At 24.6% G+C, this 24,329-nt stretch overlaps 1 protein-coding gene and 1 pseudogene across 3 annotated transcripts; both read left to right on the top strand.

Moving 5' to 3' along the window:
- Positions 1–4,743: 4,743 nt before the first annotated feature.
- On the top strand, positions 4,744–5,480 carry LOC145843395 (putative nuclear transport factor 2 pseudogene; annotated as a pseudogene).
- Positions 5,294–19,394, top strand: LOC145843394 (ras-related protein Rap-1b-like). 3 transcript variants are annotated; one of them, XM_082950867.1, is made up of 8 exons: positions 5,300–5,550; positions 6,757–6,825; positions 9,173–9,229; positions 9,639–9,779; positions 13,048–13,142; positions 13,258–13,303; positions 14,470–14,561; positions 18,851–19,394. In XM_082950867.1, coding segments are annotated over exons 1-8 (708 nt in total). In that variant the 5' UTR covers positions 5,300–5,343; the 3' UTR covers positions 18,852–19,394. The 3 variants fall into 3 exon arrangements, with proteins under 3 accessions (XP_082806994.1, XP_082806993.1, XP_082806995.1); XM_082950869.1 differs by lacking the exon at positions 14,470–14,561 and adding an exon at positions 14,120–14,245; XM_082950868.1 differs by lacking the exon at positions 18,851–19,394 and having other exon boundaries at positions 5,294–5,550; positions 14,470–14,562.
- Positions 19,395–24,329: the final 4,935 nt, after the last annotated feature.

The raw sequence follows: 24,329 nt of genomic DNA, 5'->3' as shown, positions 1-24,329 counted from the left end.
CTAAATAACTTAATTTTTTTTGTTACAATAACTATTTAGCAGTTATCTTCTAATAAAAACTTTTAAAAATTTCTTGCTAGCCAAGTTTGAAAACGCCTTTGTAGGCTATAGTATTTTGAAACAATCAACCAGAAAAAATATTTCATAACAGTGCTAAATTGTAATAAAATAAAATAAGAAGCAAAGTTTACTGAAAAGCAAAAAACGTATAACTAAAAATATTATTGCAAAGAAATTTGAATTTGCTCATTCTGCATTACTTGTTCTCTTCTTCTAGGTTAAAAGTCTGTTGCAAGCTATAAGTTTTTGCAAAACTTTACCGGCCTCTAAACTACAGTTTGCACTACTTTTATATTTTTACTTAGCGTTAGAAAAACTTGTTAGCGTTATTTGCAGTTTGTACTTTGCAACAATAGCCTATTTTAAATTTGTTTTAATAATCCTTGAGTCAAGGGCTTTGTCAAGCTGATTTTAGCTATACTTGGCACACCATTTAGAGTAAATAGCAGTTTGTAAGAAAAAAAAACACCAACAAGAGGAAAAGAAATAATTAAATTATTCAAAAACGGTCACAATATCTATTTACGATCTTTTTCTTCAATCACCTTACTGAATTATGGTTAAGGAGAGAGTAGTAAACTGACAAAGTCTTATGAAAACTTGTATGTCTATCATGAAAACTTATAAATATGATCAAGTTTACAATCGTCTTAAAATATTTTTAGTAATATTTCCAACAACCTGCACTGTAGGTCCTACAAGCTTAATTGAAAGTTAAGCTTGCTCACACTAATATCTCGTAAATAACAACATTTAAAAAGTTTTTGTATTTTTTTAATGACTTTTTTGTTAACAAGAACATATTATAACACAAAAAAAGTGTTAACAATGAATGCAATAAATGAGTATGCAGTTAATTTAAGAGTCGTGTCGAAAAAGTAAAGTTTGAAGCAGCTAGATTTTGTAGAACTTTATCTATAACGATTCTGCCTTGAGAAAAGAAAAATTTGAAAATAGTACGTGGTTTAACGTTGCACGTGTTAGTTTTAAACAAAAATAAGTTATAAAATATGTCAACAAAAAAAAAGTTTTGATATAACTAAAACTTTTGTAAAACCTATTTGTATTGTGAATTTATAATACTGTAAATATAGCACATTTCGTAAAATATAAAAAACATTTATACAAAGATTTAAGAACATTTATAATTGGTAGAATCTAACATGTTTGTGATAAGAAAGTTATTTTGAAGATTTGACTAAAGAAACTAAATAAAAAAAAATTCAACGGTAAACTTTTTAAAACAAGTTTGTTTTCAATTGTTTTTCGTTGTTATTCATAAAAGAATTAGATGCGTTTTAAGTATATTTTGCAAGATTCTCTTTGTTTATAGAGGCTTTGTGAGTTCACTAAAAAACCATAACAGCACAACTAATATGGTAGGTTTCGTTTACGTCATTAGTAGACTTAGCTCATTGTAATAGGCGTAGTCCCATAAGTAGTGCAGTTATTATCCAAAACCACAATTACTCATTACAATTTGTACACAATGGACAAAACTTTTTGTTTATATACCAGTCAAAGCTCATAAAAAAGTAATTCTACAGACATTAAAAGTTTAATAGTGAGAAAGAACAATTAATATAAACTTATAGGTGTTGATGTTTTTAAATGTTTTGTTAGTTTTACTAGTTGTTTATTTATTGTGATAATTGTTTTGTTAACACTAAAAATGATAACTTGTATCAAAAAATATTTACAAACACTTATTAATATATTTTTTACAGTACACTGTTAAGAGTATTTCATTAGTGGAGAAAAAACACTTAGTTACACTATGTATAATAAATTTATTTAAATGAAACTAAATATATTGATAAAAAATAGTTAAAACATATTTACAAACAATTTTAACATACATTTAACAAGTATAATTTATTTAAACAGTTATATTTAAATCATTTTTACATGTGTTTTATCTTTTATTTTCTGCATTTTACTTTTAACAATATTTTTTTTAGACAAGTTGTTTTAAATTGTTATGGTTTTTTAAAATAGTAAAGTAAATCTTTTCAGTTCATGTATCTTACTACTTTTTTTTACTTATTTTTAGAGAAAAGTTAGTTTTAGGTAACTCAGGCTGACCTTTTTACTTCAAAGAATATACATTAATCTTAATTTTTGTTATTTCAATTTTTAGTAAACCAAAATAAAAAGGTATATTTGGTAATTATTTCTTGATTTCATTTTTTTAAGGATAAGAAACATCCTTCTCCTACTCTAGCCTTTGCAATGATAAATGTATTATGGGCCCTTTTAAAAAATAAATATGTCCACTGATATTGTGGGGTCCCTATAACATCTTTTAAAAATTCTGAGTTGAACACCACAAGATCAAAACCCAGTGGTCAACACATAAACAAAAAAAAAATTACATGAAATTTTACACAACATATCCAAAAACATTTTTTGCAATGAGACTAACTGGTTTTTTCCTACTATATTTAGTTTTTCTATGAAATAGTAGGTAAAATACTCACGCTTATCTGATTATAACGCTAGTTGAATATCCAATATTAAATATGTGGTTGAAATAGATTTAATAAAAGAATCAATTTAAAATTATGAATGAAAAATAAGTGTTTTACTTTAATTTATTAAACTTCGGGAAATATACAATATTATTAAGTATATTAAGGGGTTATAACGCACTCAGGTTAGTTTAAAATTTTTTGAAAAACTCAGGTTAACTCCACTTCTTTTTTTTTTGGCAAAACTCATGCTAGTTTGGATATTTTTATAAATTTTAGGTTAGTTTTTAACTTTAAGTCACGAGTCCTTTTATTTTTGATTTGGTATTTCTAGATTTTTATTGACCTATATTTACATTATTGTCTATTTAGTTTTTGGCTTTCATTATTATTTTATATTTTTTAAATTTAGGCCTACTCTGGATAGCTTGATGTAACTTGGGCTAGTTTTTGGTCATTAAGGCTGTTTTTTTTGCCTAAAAAATGGCAACCCTGGTATATGTTGTTAGTATTTTAACTAATTAAATAAAATATTTCTGTTAAATCATTTACTTTAAAAGCAAGTTACAAATGTAAGTATTAATCACCTTAAAACTATATTAATTAGAAGCGTTAAAATTTTGGAATTATCATTAATTTAGTACTTTTAAACTATTTAATTAGCACTATAAAAACAAGTTTTAAAGTGTAGTAATTAATTAATTATATCCTTAAATACTTTAAAGCTTATTTTAATTAAAATTATTAAATTTTATGTATAACTTACTAATTAGATAAGTAGCTGGTTATTATTTGTCAAAACCAAGCTTAAACTAAAATACAGGGTTGTCACCTACTCAAACCACTCGAGTTAGTTTACTTTTTGAGAGAAATAAGGCTAACTCACTCAGACTTCTATTCACTAAAATCTGAAGCATGTTTTTATGACTTGAAGGTTTTTTTTCAAATCATGTTTTTTCATCTAAATATTTAATGCTGTTGCGATTGTAGTAGTTTTTTTAAAAGTTATTAAGCTAAAATAAAAGTAAGTTTGTTAATTTTTTATTTTAAAGGGTATAAGAGGAGGGAAGATACTTTTTTAGTCTTATTTTATACTTATTAACTAAACTATTAATTTGCTTTTACTGTTTATCTAATTGCAAAATGAGTTTGAATTATATGCAGTCTAAGTTTGAAAGTTTCATAGTTTTAAATGGGAGGCAAAACTAAAAGAACAAAAAAGACTTTGTTAAATTTGTACTTTTTCCTAATTTTTAAAGCAATATTTTTTGAAGAACTTATCTTTATCAAATTATAAAAAAAATGCCAGAAGTAATTTATAAGATTTTATCTATTTTTTATATAAGCAAAAAATAGACTTTTTATGGTCATACATTTTTTTTCAAATTTTCATACAAAGTGTTGGAAAGAACTATATCCAAAAATTTGTTGTCTCTGACTCAAAATAAAAAAGGAAGATTTAATTTTTTGAAATTTATAAGTTCAGATCAGAGAATATTCTACAGGTTTGTACAGAAAAATTATTACAGAAAAATGACTAGATCTCACAAAATTTAAACTTTTACTTCTTAGAAAAGCTGACTTAAGTTTATAATTAAACTTTTATTTCTAAGCCCTTAAATGTTGCACCAAGCTTTTCCCTTGATACTTATTAATTTTTTCACAAACTTCAGGTCACTTAGGTTAAAATTTTTACGTGATATGTAGCTTAAAACCTGAATAAACAATCTAAAAAATAAAGTACAAAGTTTTCGTTCATTAAATTTAATCATTTACTGCTAAAGTTGGTTTAAAAAAGGAAAAATCTTTAATTAGAGTTAGAATAATAAAAAACTTTAGTCCAATTAGAAGCAAGTTATATAAGTTTAAAAACTACTTTGTAGTAGATATTATATTAATGTAATACTACAACATTGAAAAAGCAATTAAATTATAGTTTGTTTTCTTCATTCACTACAAAATTAGTTAGTAGAGACTTCAGAGCAAATATACATTTGTATGTCTTTTTCTAGTTAAGTGAGTTTAAGTGCTAGCAATTAATTACAGCAAAAGAAAACTAGCAGCAATGCCAATTTTTGTTAAAACATCTCATTTAAAAACAAAATTTTAGGTTGCTTTCTATTTATTTTATATCATTATTATTTTCTTTTTATTTTACTTGTAACAGAGTTTTTAAAGCAACCTGTTATTAATTCTATTTATTTTAAAGAACAAATTAATGTATACACATGTAATATTTTAAATGTTTCATTACCTTTGTTTTTGATTTGCATTGAAACATGACCAGCTGTGAAGATATTGCAAAGCAATTCTGCCAAGTTTACTATGAAAAGTATAAGGGAGCAGCTGGCATAAGAGGAAGTGACCTCGCTTCATTATATGGCAATGACTCCTGCTTGAGCTTTGAAGGATCTAATGAAAAAGGAGTGAATGCAATCAGGAATAAATTGAACGCCCTGTCATTCAAAAGCATCAGTCACAACATTACTTGCATGGATCATCAACTGATTGACAGCTCCACTCTTCTTATTATTGTCATTGGCATGCTGAAGACAGATGAAGATCTGCCACAGAGTTTTTCCCAGACATTTGTTTTAAAAGCAACTCAAAATCAATCTTTCTATTTAAAACATGATGTCTTTCGTGTAATTTTACATAATCATGCTTAGGTTTTTACCCTTGAAACTTCTTTTTCTTTAGATCTAATTTAATAAGTCTAAGTTAGATTAGTTTTGATACTTGTAAATAAAACTGATAAGTGTCATCTTAAAATTTTAATATTTTTTTTATTAAAAATTGCACATAAAAACATATGCATCAAGTTATACAAAATAATCTGTGTTTTGATATTTTTATTTTAAATTTACCTATTTTTCAAGCTTTTGTGTTTAAAAAACCTAGTTTTTTTTTCATTATTTTTTGTAATTTCCATACACTAACACTAAACAGGCAATTAAATAAAATGAAGGAATACAAACTTGTCGTATTAGGATCTGGAGGTGTAGGTAAAAGTGCTTTGGTTAGTTTATTTAATATTATAGTTTTTTGTAGTTGGTTGTATTTTAAATGAAATGAATTTGTAATTTTCAATTTAAATATATTTTTTTTGTCAAAAAGACAAATCTAATTTTTGTAGTTAAAAAGTTGTACATTATTAAAGAATTTAATAAAATACTACAACTTTATAAAAGTTATGTGGAATTAGTCAAAATTTGTTAAGTTTTGTATGAAAAAATAATTCTTCATAATTTGGTTTGTGCTTATTTATGTATTTTTATACAATTTTAAGTGTTTAATAATTAAAAATAAACTCAGTAAATAAGTTTCATAGCTTATATAAAGTTCAAAACTTTGTTTTTGTATGTAGTTATTGTATTGCTTAGTAGATTTTACATAATAGTTTTTTAATATATACTTAATTGTTTGTTTTATTTAAGGTAAATATACTTATAGTTTGTTAAAATATTTATACTAGTGTCATAGTGGGATAAAGTTTGGAAGTTTGGTTTTATTTTGTAGTTTTATATCTTAGCTTTCAGGCACTTTTAACAGCTTTATAAATTTTAAATTGAAATAACTTTTGAGACAATAGGATCAAAATTGGTAAATTCAATAGGTTTTTAAAGAAAAGCAGAAATTATGTAAGAAAAAAGTACTATTGCACTAAAAATATTTCTTTTAACTTTTTATATACTCTTTTTAAGTTTTCACTTAAGTTCACCATCAATATTAAAACTTTGCTATTATGGAAGTTTATTACAAAAAAAAAAAAGCAATCTTATTGTAATGTTTGTTTTTTATTCTGTTTTATATTCTAGTTCTAAAAATATTTTGAACTTGATGAGGAATGTTTCTAAAATTTTTAAGTCTGTATCTCAAAAATAAAATAATAAACAGTTCTTTAGTGAGTTTTTCAATTTTAGATAAAGTGGTCTATAGTTTGTAAAGCAATTTTTTTACATAAGTTACTATATTTATCTGTTACTATAAAAGTTTAAATGAAATTTTATCTACAATAAAAACTGACTTATAGTTTATACTTAGATCTTCATATAATAGTTAATGTTAATTTTTATAAAAATATTCTTTTACCCCCATTATGCCTCTAATAAATAAATTTTTAGAAGTGATTAGTTACATCTTAGGATTTGATGTCAAAACGTTATGTAGTATGTTCTTTTTTAAGAACTATAGGTCCATTTATTAAGTTTTTTAACCTTTTCAGACCGTTCAATTCGTACAAGGAATATTTGTGGAAAAGTATGACCCAACTATTGAAGACAGCTATCGCAAGGTTATTGTTTTTTAAACTCAACCTTTTTTAGTCTAACAAATAAATAATAAAGTATTGTAGAATCATTTGAAAATTACTGTTTTATTTCAGCAATTATAGTAAATTGATATAAAGTTATTTTTAGTAAAACTGTTAACTTTATAACAGTAACAATTTAATTACATACAGTTAAAACATACATATTTATCTCGAAATTAAAAAATATTAGGTTTATTTTAACTTTGTTATTTTAATTGTCTTGTATTTTTTCGTATTACCTTTTTAAGATAAAATTTTCAGAATTAACAAATTGGTGTAATTTTGTGTAAAAAACATTTAATCATAACTTTAGTATATAACTTTTTTAATTTGTTTTAGAATTTAATAAGTACTAATGTATGATTATAAAGTATTAAGTTTTTAATAATAATACAAAGTTTTTTCTAAATTGTTAAATTAAGTATTTAATAAGTTTTACGTGTGAAATAAAATAGACAAAATTCTAAAAGCTTCAAGGAAGTAAATTTTTATAAAGGTTCTAGTTCCATAATAGTATTTTGCTTAAAAAGTTTTTTCCTCAATTTTTCAAAAGCTATATATTTAAAAAACTAAAAAAGAAAGTTTCCCTAAAAGTTTCTATATTCTTTTGGCTTTTATACAAAATTAATATACATTAATATTTATGGAATAGCTATATATAAATATTTAAAATTACTTTTAAAATTTCCCAAAAAGTTACTTCTGTATTGTTTTGGCCTTTGTAAACACTTGATAAACATAAATTTAAATTTACTATTTATATATATATATATAAAACAAAAATAAAATTTTATAACTTCTAAAAAAGTAACCTTTGTATTGGATTGACCTTCATACAAAACTAAATTTGTTTAAGTTACTTTTGATTTTTAACATCAACTTACTTATGTAGTCTAAATATGCTTAAGAGGCAATTAAGTATTTCTAACATATGTAGTACATTTAAAAAATACATAATTAGATTCCATTAATTTGACGTTTTATCTTACATGGTATTACATAGTTAAATTATTTTAATGCCAGAGTATTTTAAAAAGTGAGGTTTGGTATATTTAATTTTATGAATCTTTGTTTTTTTTAAGACTTATGAAATAAAAAACTTATATATGGTTTAGAAAGTGTTTAAAGTTATAGTTTATATAGTCCTCTACATTTTAAAATCATATATAAGTTAACTCAATTTTTTATATTTATATATTTAATTAATTACTATATTTGTCTTCAGCAATATACTTGTACTATTAATCAAATTTTTTATACAATTAAAACTATGTTTTATTATAAAATGTTTTAGTTACTTATAATCATATTTGTTATTGTAAAGTTTATACTAAATGTAAATCATTGCTTTCTTTTCATTGTTCTACTAGTACGTTTCAAAATATCAGTAGAAAATTATATTTTATTTAAAAGTAAATGAAAAATAAGTGAATTTGTTTTGTTTAAAAAAAAAAATAATTTCATGTTATCTAAAAGTATAAAAAAGTAAATTGTAAAGATGAAATTAAACAAGTGATTTTAATTTTTCTGTAGAAAACTTCAAATTATTTCATTTATTATAACTTCAAATAGTATAACGTTTTAAATTAGCTTAGATAAAGCATAAAAATAAATTTATAATATTAAACTGTTTATTTTTTAATTTTTCAGGATATAAGAGGTTCACTTTTTCTGAAATGTTTAAAAGTATAATAGTATTATACTACAATGCTTTAATGTGTTAAACATTTTATAACTATTTAGTTTTTGTTTGTACTGTCTAAAATAAAGTAAACAATCAAAAATTAATTAAAGAAATAAATTTCATGTGATTGAACATAAAATTATCAAACCAATTTAAGTTTTATTAAAATAACTTGTATTTAAAATAAGTAACTTACCTTATGTAAATTTTATTTTTAATTTTTTAACTGAATAAGTTTTTCAACTAAGAAATAAGGAAATATTTAAAAAATAGTTTTAAAAGTTTACAATGAACGTACTACATTTAACTATTTACGAAAACTGCGAAGTATTGAAAACAAAAACTTTGAATACTTGATGAGTTTAAAAACTAAAAAAAAAAAATTCTTAATAACTTTTTTTAAACTACCATACATATAAATATATACTATATATATGTCTTATATATATAATAAAAATAAATACTATTTAAAGATATTTCAATTTTTTATTGAAACAGCCATGAAACGAAATAAATTAAAAGTCCTATTAAAAGTTTCAAGCCTTGTAATGAAGAAGTTAACGTATCTGTAGTTAAAACTGTTTGAAATTTGATAATACAAACTTAACTTTTGACAAGTTTTAAATAAACTTAACAATATTGCAGCAAGTAGAAGCCGATGGCCAGCAATGCATGTTGGAAATCCTAGATACTGCTGGAACTGTGAGTTTTGTGTCTATACTAATTATGTGCACTGCAGTGTGAGCTTTCCAAATGTAAAATGTTGTTTATTTTACACTTTTTCATAGTTATTTTTTACATTAATGTGATTATCATTTAAGTTTTGACTTAGCAACATTACATGTGTATAGCTAAACATTTTTAAATTAACGACTAAAATTGAAAAAAAAAGCAGTCAGCAGTCCTATTATGTTATCATAATACCATCACAGCACTTACATAAAGTATTTGAAATATTTTAAAGTTTAAAAAGTTTTTTGTTTACGCTAATCACATTTACGAACTGGCAACTCTGCTCAGTTACAATTCAGCAGTGTCAAATTAAAACTCTCGTTCTTTTTTCTTGTCTTTTCCTCTGAAAACACAGTCCGAAGTACCGTTAAAAACGCAGGAACAATTCACGGCGATGAGGGACTTGTACATGAAGAACGGGCAGGGGTTCGTCCTCGTCTACTCCATCACCTCCCAATCTTCCTTTGACGACCTGGCCGAGCTGAGGGAGCAGATACTGAGGGTGAAAGACACCGACGACGTGAGTTTGAAAAATTGTTGAAAAGCTAACAAAAAAAAGTATTAGTTTTATTTGTTAGAAGTTTGCAAGTTTGAACTGGTTGAAAATGCAAACTGTATGAAATATAGAGTACGAGTTTTATTACCTGGAAGTTTGCAAGTTATCTTGAGTTGAATTTTTTTTTTGAACTAAGTTTAAATTTTAATATTCAGTATTTCTGTAAAACCCATGATATGAGTTTCCATGATTAGAAATTTAATCGAAATTAGATATAAAGTACCAGGTTTATTATTTAAACGTTTGCAAGTTTAGCTTATCTTGTTAATTTTTTTTTAATAAGTTTAAGTGCTAAGGTTTTGATATTAAGTTTTTATGTTTAACTGCTTAGCTACCTGTAGCTATTTTTAGCAAGTTTGAATAACAAATATTTAATGTGATTAGATAAAATAGTTTAAAAAAATAAATATGCAATATTGTTATATTGCAAACTTGTTACATAAAGTTTTTAAATGTTGATATAAATTTTTAAGCAGTATTAAAGTTTAAAATACACTTAATGGCTTACATTCAAAGCTAAACTGTTTTTTTATTATACTTAATAACAAGTTTTCAATGTAATAACAATATAGTTGTACCTGTATTGTTAGTATTTTATCATAATTTTGTAGAAATGTTTTCGTAATAGTAATTTCAATATTTACAAAAATATTAAATACCTTAAAAATTCTACCAAAACTTCTTGAAATATATAAATAATTATTTGTTATAATACAATAATATTATTTATGTAAATCTAAAAGTTTGTAATGATTAAAAGTTATTCAAAATGCTTATAGTTATAGATGCTTAAAGTCTATTAAGCACCAAAAAAGTATTTTTTATAATAAAACACATTTTTATATTTGAACAAATAGATTTAAAGTTTATAATATTATAGTACAATAACATAGATAATATAAAAGTAATAAACTTATATAATTATAAAGTTTGTTTTAGAAATTTTGAGTTTAGATTTCTTCACTAGTTTCATTAGCTATTTTTATTTTCCTTTAAAATTTCTCTTACTTTGTATGAAGTTTATATTGATTAATTATTTAGACTTTGTAATCAGTCAATTGATTTTTACTTATACCGCTATTGACTCAGACTATTCAAATGTTATTTAAAATTTTATACACTAATGTCTTTTAAGTTAGAAATGCATAAAAATGGTTTAATAGGATTAATAAGCAAAACTATAGTTTTACTTGTTTTACCTGTTAAAAGGATTTTGATTTATTTGCTACAAATTGCTTTCGTCTACATTAAAGTTTAGTACATGAAAATATTCGAACAGTTTTAAAAACGTGAAAGAACTATTTTTTATTATGTTTAGCTACTAGTAGTTTTAAATATGCTATGTAAACGCAGTTTTAAATGGAAAATGGTTTAAAATTAATTAAATGTTATTTGATAGGAAGTTTATGCAATTTGCTCAATACTTTTTTACATATACTCAAAAAGAAAAATGTTATTGTCGCAAATTTAATAAAAAAGTATTAAATATTTTTAAGTTATTACATATTTTGATAATATATTTTTTTTATAAAATAGACTAACTTAAAAAAATACAAGTAGTAAATTATATAAGTAGTATATATTTACAATTAACATACCAAGGTTGAAGAAATATATGGATTCCTGGAAAAACCTCTAATTTTAAACAATTTTATATGTAAAATATTGAAATTTTGATTTGATACGAAAATAATATCATAAACAATTTTTTGTTGTTTTTTTAGAGTTTTAATTATCACGAAACACTATTAAATTAGCATTACAGCATCTTTTCAATATTTTTGTATCATTTAAGACAGTTTTTTACCTCAAATATCTTTTTATACTAAAATTAAACAAAAAAACTTTCAAAACCTGAAAGAAATTTAAAACACTAAAAAAAAAAAATCAAAATTTGATTTTTACTGAAAATTAATTTTTTTTTACTGTTGTTATGTATGTAAACTGGTGTACTGGGTTGACAAAAAAACTCGAAACCTGGAAAAGCCTGGAATTTGACAATTTAGGCTAAAAAATCCGGAAAAACCTGGAATTTTAAAGAACTTTTACATTTTAAGTGGTAAAATTTCGGTTTGACACAAAAAATGTACCGTATAGATACAATTTTTTTGTCATCATCAAATTTTGTTTTATTAAAAAAACACATTTAAAATAGCTTTACTATACTTTTTCAATATTTTTATACTATTTAACCTAGTTTTGTACCTTAAACTTAACTTTAAACTAAAAATAGACCCAAAAATGTGAACTTTAAAAAACCTGGAGGAAATTTTGAAAACAAGGAGAAAATTTGCCAAAATCATTTGGCAACCCTGGGTTTAGTTATATTTGTCTCATATTTTTAACTAAATTTTAGTTTTCAAAGTTTTACAAAACTGTTGTTTTTTATTTACTGAACTATCAAATATATCTTAAGTTTTCTAAAACTGATAGTGTTTTTTAGATTGTAAAAAGACAACTTAAATAAACTTATATTATTCTTAATTTCTTACAAATAATATTTCTTATTATATTTTACTACAGAATGGTAATTTATTTTTAATATAACTTTTTCAATAAAATAGTTTATCTTTAAAACAAAATATTTTTGTTTAAAATAAAGTAACTTTCTTTGTATAACTTTTAACAAATTTTGTTGAAATAAATTTAAAGAAAAAATCTATGTTTTGTTAATGTAAAATGTTAAAATTAAAAATCACTTTATTTTTTAAAACTTTACTATCAAATCATATTTAAAGTTATATCATTTATGTTTTAAAAACGTTTTTTCCTTGACTTTATGTAAAGTTTGAAGCTAGGAGTAAAGTCTATCACCAAGAACAAACTAACTAAGAATATTAGTTTAACTTTTCCTGTATTCGCCATTAATGTTCTCTAGTTTATTTTGTTTATTTTTCCAGCCGGCTACAAATTTTTTTTTTTTAGTTTAAAAATATAGACATTGCATTTATAATTTGTGTCTCTCCCACATTTAAAAAATTTTATTTACTGAAAACGCTCTAGGGAATTGTAAAAAGTATATTAAAGCATCAAAGATATTTATGCATAGCTGATTAAGTGATCGTACACTAAAAAGTATTAGCTATTTATTTACTAATATAAACTATTATATATGTTCATCAAAATTATATCTTTTGAATTTAACTAGTAAATAATCACAAAGGGATTGATGTTGCAAAATCTTGTAACAAACTCACCTTTGCTAGTTTGTAATAAAATTTACAATTTTCAGGTGCCGATGATACTGGTGGGTAACAAGTGCGATTTGGAAGATGACCGAACTGTAGCTACCAACACCGCAGTTGATCTCGCCAGATCGTGGGGATGGTCAGTGTTTGATTTTTCATTAAAAACTTTGTTAAATTATTATTTTTTTTTGCAACTAACTTAATTTATAAAAGTAGTTTTATGTTTTGATTTTTAATTTTTATAAACTTTACAGTAAAATGATGGAAACCTCAGCAAAACAGAAAATCAATGTTGAACAGGTAAGATTTTTTTTTGAAATAAGAACTAATTTGCTAATTTTATATCAAAAAAAAAAATTAAAACCTTTTAGCATATAACTTTGGAATGCTCTAAATGATAAAATTCTAATGATAATCTGCTTAGCAAATTTTAAGCAGCTTTCAAGCTTGGTTTAAAACTAAATAGAAAATGGTAACATACCCGGAAATAGTAAATTCTAATAGCTGGAAGTTTTTCATTTTTGATTAGAAATTTCTTAAAAACTTAAAATATGTTCGAAAGTTTATGCTGTTTTTATCAGCTATGTTAAAATAATATAAAAGTATGAAAAGGTTTAATTTATTAAAAATATTTGTTTAATATTAACAAATTAGTTTTACAGAGTCAAAATTTTTTTTCTAAATTCATTATTAAAAAAATTAAACATTAGGTTTAGGATTATTTAATTTGGTTATCTAAAAATACGTTTAAAAGTTGCTTTTTAATAAAAAAAATTTAATCAAAACCTTAAGGTTTTAAATAAAAAATTATAAAGTTTAAAAATCTGAACTGAGTTAGATATTATAGTGGTTAAATATTTTAATAAATTACTTTGCTAAAAGACTATACTTTCATACTAAGTTTGAAAACATACTGAGTCAAATATTTGAAAATCTACCATTAATAATATTAAAATGAAAAATTGGAAATTTTTAGAACTACAGTATTGAAGTATTTAATAAAACTATAAATATTATTAGTTAAGCCTCAACGAAGCTTTTTAAAATTTAAAATCTATGTACACAATTTTTAAATAGTTTTTCCCAAGTTTAACAAATTTTCACAAAAAAATTCAGATGTTTTTCGACTTGGTAAAACTGATCAACGAGTCGACACCCGAGAACACCAAGTCGACCAAAAAGAAGAGCAAGTGTAACATTTTGTAAAAAAAAGTCATGCCTTTCAAATGTAAACAACATTTGGTGAGCAAGTATAATTTAATGAACGCGTTGATGCCATGCTGAACTTATAACGGCCGTCCGCAGCGCTTTAAGTTTAAAACGACCCAATCGTTTATTTTTATATGAATAAAACCTTTTAATCCAGCCATTACTAGGTATGCCATTAAAAGGGATAACGAGGTCCGTTACTGAAAAAGTGAGGACAAAATATTTTGAAATAATTTTTCATCTAAACGTTCATACAGGTATTCTACGAGCTCGTTTCAATGATAAACTCAAAGCAGTCCGAAGCCGAAGACGCCAGCGGTGACAGCAAGTGTTCTTGCAACATCATATAGTGAGTGTGCGCGCCCATCTATTGGCATGATATATTAGAAACTCCATCCTATTTGTTTGCCTGTTCCTTGCTCTGAAAACTAAATTCTCTTTGCTCTGCCATTAAAAATATTTTATTTGTTTTTTATTTGTTTGTTAGATGAGACGGTGATTTTTTGTTATTTGTTCAGCAATTTTATTTCTCGAGAGACTGTTTGTAAAAATGCTGCAACAGTATTTTTATTTGTGAATTTTGATGCATATGAGCATTTAATTTCTTCATTATCAACTATATCTAAAATTTCTTTGGAACTTTAAACCTTAGTCTAAAGTTGTAGTATTTTTACTATAATTAATAAATTTTAGATAAGTGATTGAAATTATATTTTAACCTTTTTAAAAATTATAGTAACTGTCAACAAACCTAGAATACTGGAAAAACCTGGAATTTCAAACAAAAATCACTAGAAAACCCTTAAATGTTAAACTATTTTTTACATGTTAAGTAACAAAATTTTTATAAGATACGAAAAATATATCATCAGAAAAAAAAAGTATAACTAAAAACATTTTTTATAAAAAACACATTTAATGTAGCTTTACAGTATCTTTTCAATGTTATTATTCTATTGAAGACAGTCATTTTACCTTAAGTTTAATTTTATATTAAAAATTGACCGAAAAACTTGTTTTTTAAAAAGCTTGCAGAAGATAACAAAAAAAATTTTGGCAACCCTGTATAATAAATTTGAAGTGAAACACTTGAATTTATTCTTATATTTTTGATATGACTATGTGGTGTTTTTATAGTGTTGTTAAAAAATATAGTTATTATTTTCATTTTGTGATTTTTTCAGTTGTTTGAGAGGGTACCAATACTTTGCTCTAGCATTAAAAAAATTAAACTCTTATGATTAACACCATACATATTTGCATGCTTAACTAACATTCAAGACCATCAAAATATCTTGATACTAGAAAGTTTTTATTTGCTCTTTATATGCAATTTATAATTTAGTGTACCACATACAAGATCAAACGATTGTTAATTTTTGAGTTAGCTAGCTATTTAGAAAAGTCTAAAACGATTTAAACGTCTAGAAACTTCAAACTCCCAATACTTTGTTGAAAAAAGCTAAATAGTTTTTCTTGATTCATTCTTACACAGGTATATTAGATAATAAGGTACTAATGTGTATCATAAAAAAACAATTTGTGGAAGAATAAGAATGATGTACCTGTAAAGTTGAAGGTAACTTTAAGGATTTCATATGGAAACCAAGGAAAATATATCAAGTCAAACAAGTTCAATTTAGTACTTGAATGGCATTCAAGAAACCAACTTTTATTTTCTAGACAAACTAATAAAATTTAGATATACTGTTGAAGATAGTTTCTATTAAATGTCAATATGTATAAAAGTAACTGATGCCAACTCAAAAAAAGCAATAAAAAATCAATAATCAATTACTCGTATTTGATAAGATTAGGACGAAATTTAAGTATTTTAACTGATACACTTTTTCAAACTCAGACATACAAACTATTTTTTCTTTTTCAAATGACAAAGTTATCTTCTCTAGAAGTTCTTTTATCAATTTTTAGCTATTTGGATTTTTCTATATAACTCTCTGAGCATTAATTAATGTTTATAGGTGGTAACAATATAACTATTTTCAGCTCCCTAGTAATTCTGTAGCTGCAATTAAAATAGTATTTTATTCGGGTCAATCTTTAAAACTTGTTTGCTAACAAGAGTATCCAATCCATATGCAAATTAAATTTGACAGTTGCTAGTCAAAAACCATACTTCACAAAAAAATACAATTATATGCCGAATGCTTTAAGAATAATTAGTGTTCTATATGAACAATTAGTTTACATATATTTGCATGCATCTTCGTTAAAACAAAAGCAGCAACCACATTAGTTGCTTTTGTCGAGGTATGATAAATATTAAATTCAACCATAAAATGTATCGAAAAAATGATACTTAGTTCAATGTAAAACTAAATTCAGGCTTCTCTGTAATTCTTTGATTGAGGAGAAAATGGAAGACTTGAGTTTGGAAGATATGCATGACAAGAGACTACTTAGCCTGACTGCATTTCAAATCAGATTTCGAAAATTTTTTAGTCTGATATTAGTTAAGTTCTTCGGTTGTATTATACACCAGGAGGGTCTCAATCTTTAAAATAAGCTCATTTTATGATGTTTTGAAAATGTGGATATTGATATGAAAGTAAATATATAATTTCAATTGAACACATTTTAAACCTGAACCACTGTTTCAGTTCTTTACATTTTCTTTAGCAAGTTTTATTTACTAAATATAAATATATGTTTATAACTTGATGTTATGTGTTGGTAAAGTTAAAGTCTTTTTGTTGATAATAAAAGTATATATTATAGTGATTGCTTATTAAAATTTAAATGTCATTCAGTTTTAGGTTTGCTAATTTATGCATTTCATAATATATATCAAGTTTTTTGTTCACACTTTTTTTTGTTACTTTTCGGAATTAAAGAAATAAGTTTTGCTTTTAAGAAAAAAAAATCTCCAATGTAATCATGTATATATATTTTTATATGTATTATATCTTTTAAAGCAATTTGATTTTTTATCGTATTTATTGAAAATCAAAAAAAGAAGCTACAAGTTACAATCTATTGAAACAACTTACAATCTGTATTTAATTGTTTTTACTTTTCATGTTTTTATATAGCGCACAACATCACATTGTTGTAACTTAACTTTCCATGTACAAATATGGTGATGAGAATACATTTTAAATGTTCTACCTTTACTTTAAGTGATAATGAAATAAATCACTTGAGAAACAGTTAGAACAAATTAAGTTGATGCTTTGTATATCTAATAAAGATAAGTAAACAAGTCATAAAATTTACCTTTCAGTGATATAATTAGCTAATCAAATTTAATTTGTTTAGTAAAACGGTGTTCTTTCGTATATAAAAAAAAACAGTTTTCCAGCATTTCTTGTGCAGTTCACTTATTTGCTATAAACTAGCTTTAGTAACCGTTTAAGCTCCACTAAAAGTAACAGCTAAACTTTAATTTCAACTTTAGTGCTCGAACGAGGCATCTTGTTTTTCCTTTTGTTTGTCACGGGATGCCTCGAAAGTAATTTCCCAAATTGAAATGTTTCTTCAACACATCTTTGTCGTGATGAACAACTTCGCTCGTAGATACACAGCATTTTTTTGCTGGCGATAGTTTTTATCAGAAATACGTGACGAGAAACCGCAAGATATTTCAACTTTGTTTATAAAAACCCGACATGATTTTACATCAAAATTTGTAAAATTTTTGTTTTATCGCATGTGTTTGCGCTGGCTTTTTGCAAAGTTGTTGCTGTTTCTCGAGTTTTTAAATTGTTTCAAAATTGCTGTGTCGAGTAAATTTGTAGGCAGCCTTAAAGAATGTAAATCATTCAGTGTCTTTTCTTTCAACTCGCTATTTAAGGTATAAATAATTAAATAACCGTTGGCTCAAATTTTGTAAATATATCATATGGCTTTTGGGTTATCATTTTCTGAACTGTTGTTGTTAAACTTAAAAGCTGTGTTTATGTAAATATGTTTTCTTTATTTGATAAATCTGTAGAATAAAATTATAACTTAAGGTATCTTGTCACTTGCTTTTATTTGTAAAGTAGTTGTTAGCTTTTTCTTTTCCTCAATTTTTTAAGCATTTTAGAGAGCTTATGTTTTAAAAAATTGCTTAATTATTAAACTATTTTCTGCTTTAGTTTGTGTGAAATTTTACTACTTTAACTTACTTAAAGTTACGTTAACTTACTTAAAGTCAAAGTTTAGTTGTACTTTTAGAATAATAAAAGTACTAAGTTATTTTTTTGTAATTTATCATGAAAATGGTACACAGAAAAATAAATGTGCTATAAATAGCACACTAGTATGGCTGGAGAATTTTTTTCTTTTAAGTTTTACACATGTCCAAAACTTAACATCGTTGCGAGTACAAACTACTGAGTTCAGCATGTTTCAATCGTTTTTAATTTGTTTTTGTTAATTTAAATTATTTGTGCAATAATGACACAACATAATATGTGTAATTATCACAATAACTTCTATTATAATTAGTCATGCCATCAACTAATTTCAAACAAAAACTTTCTTTATTATTTTCATAATGAAATAATATTTTTCATATACAGCAACAAAAAGACTTTACTCAAATTTTAATGATTTTTTTTTATGAATATTATTAAAGTGTATATTAAAATTAAAATCTATTTGAATAACAAAGTAAAAAAAATTTAAATGCAGACTTCCAGTGTTTGTGTGAGGAATTAACATTGGAGTCTCAAACTACACACAAACAATTGTTGCGTCATAAATATGTGTTCAAGTTTTGTTTATTTATTTATTTTTCCCATTGTAAACGACATGATAAAAATATGGCAGTGTTAAAGAGCTCACACACAGTTAACTTAGTCTTGCAATTTTGGTTTTGTCTTTGGCCATAAGAAACTTCCAAAGGTTGTTTAAAAGTATTACCAGTTTTCTCTTTTTTTTTTTATAGATTAGGTCTTGTTGTTTTCATTGAAAATTTAAAAGATCATGTTTTTCTACCTTATTTTCTTATTTTTGGAAGTGTAACATACTTTATATTTTCTAGATTAAGACTATTAAATTACCAAAAACTTGAAAGAATAAATTAAAAATATTATTTTATGACGTAATGATTATTAACAGCTGTAACACATGCAATACTTAATTTGCATGTTTATTTTCTTTTTGGTTTATTATTCCTTTTATCCAGTTTTACCGAAATTTATAAGTTCTTAAATTAATAAATTTTTTACAGTGGTGTTGTTTGTAAAATTTTTGCCTTTAAATAAAGGCCTTAAGTTTGTTTAAAGATTAAGAAGCATTTAAAGAGCTTTAAACCCAATCTTCGCTTGTAATAAAAGTAAACAATACTTAATAAAACGACTAGAATAGTTTTGTGAACAATAATTTAACTTTGGGTCAATTGTAAAGCTATAAGTCAGCTTAAAAAATCTAAAGTCCTATAATTATAATATTACAACTTTTTACAATTTATTCCTACATATCTTATTTCAACCAGCTCTTTCAAGATGCTGAATTCAATATAATTTTTAAGTAAACTTTCTAAATGTTCTTTTGTACATAAAATAAAGTTTAGAATGCTCCGGAAGCATACGTCACTCTACAAGTTGATATTTCTCTTCAACTTGCGCGCATAGTTTATACACTCTGTTACTATTTTAAGCTCAAAATTGAAAGTATGCTGTGCGTTTCCAAATGAAAATTTCAAAGTTTCGGTAGAAAGTTTGGATTTTTCAGTATGTTTAGAAAAATATAATTAAAGTTGGGTTGAAAATTTAAAACTATAAAAAATGCAGTAAACGAAAGTTATTTTTGATTAATACTTGAATTAAATTATTTTGAACCACTTGTTTGGATTAAAATATAGAAAAACAAAGTACTTAAAATGTTGTTTAAGTTATGGAATTTTTTCATATTTTGTTGTTTTTGTAATTTAATTACAAGTATAGCTTTTGTACTATGTTTTACATAAAACAAGTCGTATCATAATTTTCTAATCTAAACAAACAAATAATTAACGCAGTATGTATAGCTTGTTATAAATTAAACTCTTTTTACTAATATGTTTAGCTTAAAAATTAAAAAAAAACAAGAAGTTCTTACAACTGTGTACAAAAATTGTTTAGGGATTTTTGTTCTCTAGTATTTCATGTTATGCTAAAAAAGAAGGTTTTAACTAAATTTAATTTAGTATGTTTTTTTCTTAATTCATTTTGATTAATAGTAAACTATGATTAAGTTTTGTAATAGAAAACTTGCCTTTTAAAATTCTGAAAGAAATTTTTGTATAGGCTATACATCTTTTTTTTTACTAAAAAATTATTAGTATTCAGTTTCCACGTTTTTATTAAAGAAGCTGCTTTGTTTGTTATTATTAAGAAAGCTTGAGTGTTTATGCACTAAGTTTATCAGCAATGAAAACAAACATTTCAAGTTGCACTTTCAGTAAACAAATATTTACTACTTCGAAAGTAAGTATATTCAAACTGTTGTTTTATTTCCATGTTAAAAAAATCTCAGGCATTTTTTAGTATTCTTCGCTTTTTCTAAGTTAAAATATTTTACTACGTGTAATTAAGTTGTTGTTTTAAATTGTTATCTTGTTAAAAAAAAAAAATTTTTAATTCTTATTTATGGTTGTAAAAAACAATCGTTCTTGTTGTCAAGTAATTATAACATAATTATTATTTTTTAAAACTAAACAAACTACTTATCAAAACACTGTTTCATTGTAAAATTTCTTTTGTTTAACATCATTACGTAGCATGACAATTATATTAGTCAACAATGAAAAAGCTTCCGGCTCTATACGTAGTCAAATTACTAGTCTTGTCTAAAACACATCACAATGAACATTTTAGTTTGATTAAAATTGTTGCTCGGTAAAAATGTGATTGTTGTACCTGCTCAAAGTAGTGTGCTTTTCAAAACAACTCATCTCTATACGAGTATTCAAGGAAGTGAGTAGTATTTATGCACTCTTGAATGGTAAAGTTTTCCAACACTTGATGTAATTTTAAAAAGATTAAACAAATTAATTAAAGCTGTAAATTTCACACCCTGCCATACAGAAGTTGTTAAATGTCTTACAAATTTATAAATATGATCAATAGATTTTAAGCAGTAGAGTGTTTTTCACAATGTAAAATTACAAAAGCATGTCAGGTTTTTTACGTTAAATAAATAGTCTAAAACTCTTAGAATTTTTTCCGTTTGTTTTCATAACAGTAATCAAAAACATTTTAAGAATTTTTCTATTGTGTCGGCTTATGTAGAACGCAATTTGATCGAAAATAAAATATTCTTAAGTAATAAAAAAGTTGTAAATACAGTAGACTACCGCTTAAGTACGCACTTTTTTTTGGTACGCACCACGCCTTAAGTACGCAGTTATCCAGAGAGACAAAAAAAATTCTAAATTTTTTATATATTTATATCAAATTTAAATAAACAAATAACCTGAGTAGTCTAAGTGGCCTGAGATTGTGACAGTCCTGTTATTAAATGTTAATAAACTAAATACTTATGTAGTGGTTGCAGAAAAGTGAAAAGAATAATGATATTTGAGCTGTAATGATAAAATAAATAAATCTGGATGACGAAGTTAAAAATATCTACAAATACAACATAGTTAAGTCATAATTTATATTAAATGTACACACATTGCATTGATGTTTTGAAAATGTTAGGTAAACACAATGTAGTTTGGTACTTTCCATCTAACAAAACAAAATATGGCTTAATATTTTTTTATGTCATTGACTGACATTGACTTTCTATACTAAATGTATGTATTAATTATGTAGAAACTTTTTATAGAAAAAATATATCATTTTAAAATCTATTAAAAATTTTTGCAGATTAGAATTGTGTATTAAATTTTATTCAAAATAAAAAGACTTGTTTATTTGGCTTAGTTATTTGGTGGCTAGTTGTAAGAAAGAAAACACACAACTATATTTCATATTATACTATGTCGTCAAAAAGTATGCACTATCCGTGCTAAGTACGCACTTTTTGGTCGGGTTCAATTTGCGTACTTAAGCGGTAGTCTACTGTATGCACTAGTTTAAAGTGTTTATTTATCTAGCTGACTTAAATTCAATTTAAATGTTTATGAAATTAGTATTTATGATATTAAGTTTTATGAGTATCTATTTTGGTAACATAATGTAAACAGAACTTTAAGTTGTTTTTATATTTGCTTAATTAGTAGTTATTAAGCTTATGTTACCGTTAGAAATTTAAAATAACTTAGTTGGTGATAATTAATAAATTTTTGCGTAAAATATACTCTGAGGAGAAAAATGTTCTTAAATAAGTATTTAGTTTGTTAAAAATGCAACTTTATGAAATTATACATAAATACACAACTGTTCAACTTTTGTATTCAGCACACAACATGTAAAATTGTTTTGCCCATACGACAACAATAGGCCAGTTATCAGCCGAAATCGGTTATGTATGTTGTGTTGAAAACAAATTATGTCAATTCACAACACTGAAAACAAAACGGTATTGGGACAAAATAATATACAAAAAGAAAAAGTATTAAAAAATTAAACAGAATTCGTTTTTACTTCTTTGTTAGGGATTCTCAAAGTGTTATTTTTTAATTTTTAAGTGTTTTGTAGTGTAGAAAATCCCTATTTGTCACGGTCATTTGCAAGAATTTCCTATTTACAGGGTTGCCACTTTACCTGGAAAAACCTGGAATTTGACAATTTAGGCAAAAAAAACCTGGAAAAACCTAGAACTTTGAACAAAATACCTGGAACTTTTTAAGTTTGAGCTTTTGTTAATTTTTATAAAATAAATAAAATTAAAATACTTACAATTTTTATGGTTTATAAATCTGTAGTTTTAGCTAACTTTGTTGTTATGAAGCAATAATGTTTTAACATTAACTTTTTGTTGATATTGTTAGTGAGTGGAAGTCATTAGTAGAGAAATAAAAACACTACTTAGTACTTGTAACAAAAATGTTACAAAATATTTTTTAGTAAACTAAACAATGCACATTTTGTATGTTGTCGTTCTATTTTAGCACTTGATGAATTTAATATACTGATATTAAATATCATATAAAGTGATAAAGTAGTTTGTATTTTGAAGTTATGTCTAAACTTTTAATTTAAAATGTAAAAGTCGGAACATTGAGTAGATTAGTCGATATTTCTTTCACTGTTTTAATTTGAGTTGTTAAAGGAACAAATTCTACTTTTAAAATGTTAAATTAAATAGTCTTTTAATATTTTAACTAAGAATTGCAACTTTTAAAATATCAAATAATCATTTAACAAAATAGTTTAACAAGAATTAATATAAGATAACACGTTCAAACTAAAAATAAATTTAAGTAGATTTTCAGCTATTTGTATTAAACCATTGTAATGGCTTTTGAACAACCATCTTAGAAGAATTTAGTACATGTCCAATATAATAAAATAAATTGCAGTACTTACAGTAACTCTTAAGTAATTTATATCTTTTAAACAGCAGTATTTTTTAAATAAATAATAACTTATTACTAAAAATTATCAAAAAAAAGCGCTTTCAAAAACCTGGAAGAAAATCTGAAAAACCTGGAAGAAATTTAGAAAATCTGAAAAATGTTTGAAAAAAAAAGCGGCTAACCTGCACTTATCAGTGCTGACATTTAACTCTTTAGGTCGCGCTTACTGACTTACTTAAAACATAGTTTTGGGCGGTTACGTTTGACAACCACCAACTAGTTACCTACAGAGAGAAAAAAAGTCTTATTCATTATATATCGCCCCTTTACTAACCATCTAATTTTTCCGTTTAATTAACGCCCCTGATAACCTAAACCGCCTTAAAGTAGAGTGCCAGTTTAGGAAACCCTGCTCTAGACTATTGGTCTTACTGTTTATATATTAATCTTGTTATTACTTTCGGTTACCGAATCTTACACCACTTGGATACAGTTTAATGTCATGTCCAAGATAGTTCACTGTTATTGAAATCTCCACACAAAACTAAAATGTAAAAAAAAATTGTATACCCCAAGCTCAAAGCTCTTTAAAATTGTGGTAACTATTTTCAAAAATTTCCCGTAAAATCTGTAAAAGTGAATTTTCATAACTCCCTTTAATTATTCCAATGATTTTTTTACTTTTTGTCGTAAACTCCGGAGTCCGGAATATCTAGT

This window comes from Thalia democratica, chromosome 8, assembly GCF_965202585.1.
Source record: "Thalia democratica chromosome 8, ktThaDemo2.hap1.1, whole genome shotgun sequence".
Lineage (NCBI taxonomy): Eukaryota > Metazoa > Chordata > Thaliacea > Salpida > Salpidae > Thalia > Thalia democratica.
Note: the sequence above shows the minus strand (reverse complement) of the source record. Positions and strands in the feature narration are given on the sequence as shown.

Bases quoted from the DNA above. Each gene is read 5' to 3' on its own strand.
- LOC145843394 (XM_082950867.1), top strand. From the start codon at position 5,344: ATGCATCAAGTTATACAAAATAATCTGTGTTTTGATATTTTTATTTTA. The intron at 6,826-9,172 runs GTTATTGTTTTT...ACAATATTGCAG, and splicing joins TTGAAGACAGCTATCGCAAG to CAAGTAGAAGCCGATGGCCA. The intron at 13,143-13,257 runs GTCAGTGTTTGA...TAAACTTTACAG, and splicing joins CTCGCCAGATCGTGGGGATG to TAAAATGATGGAAACCTCAG.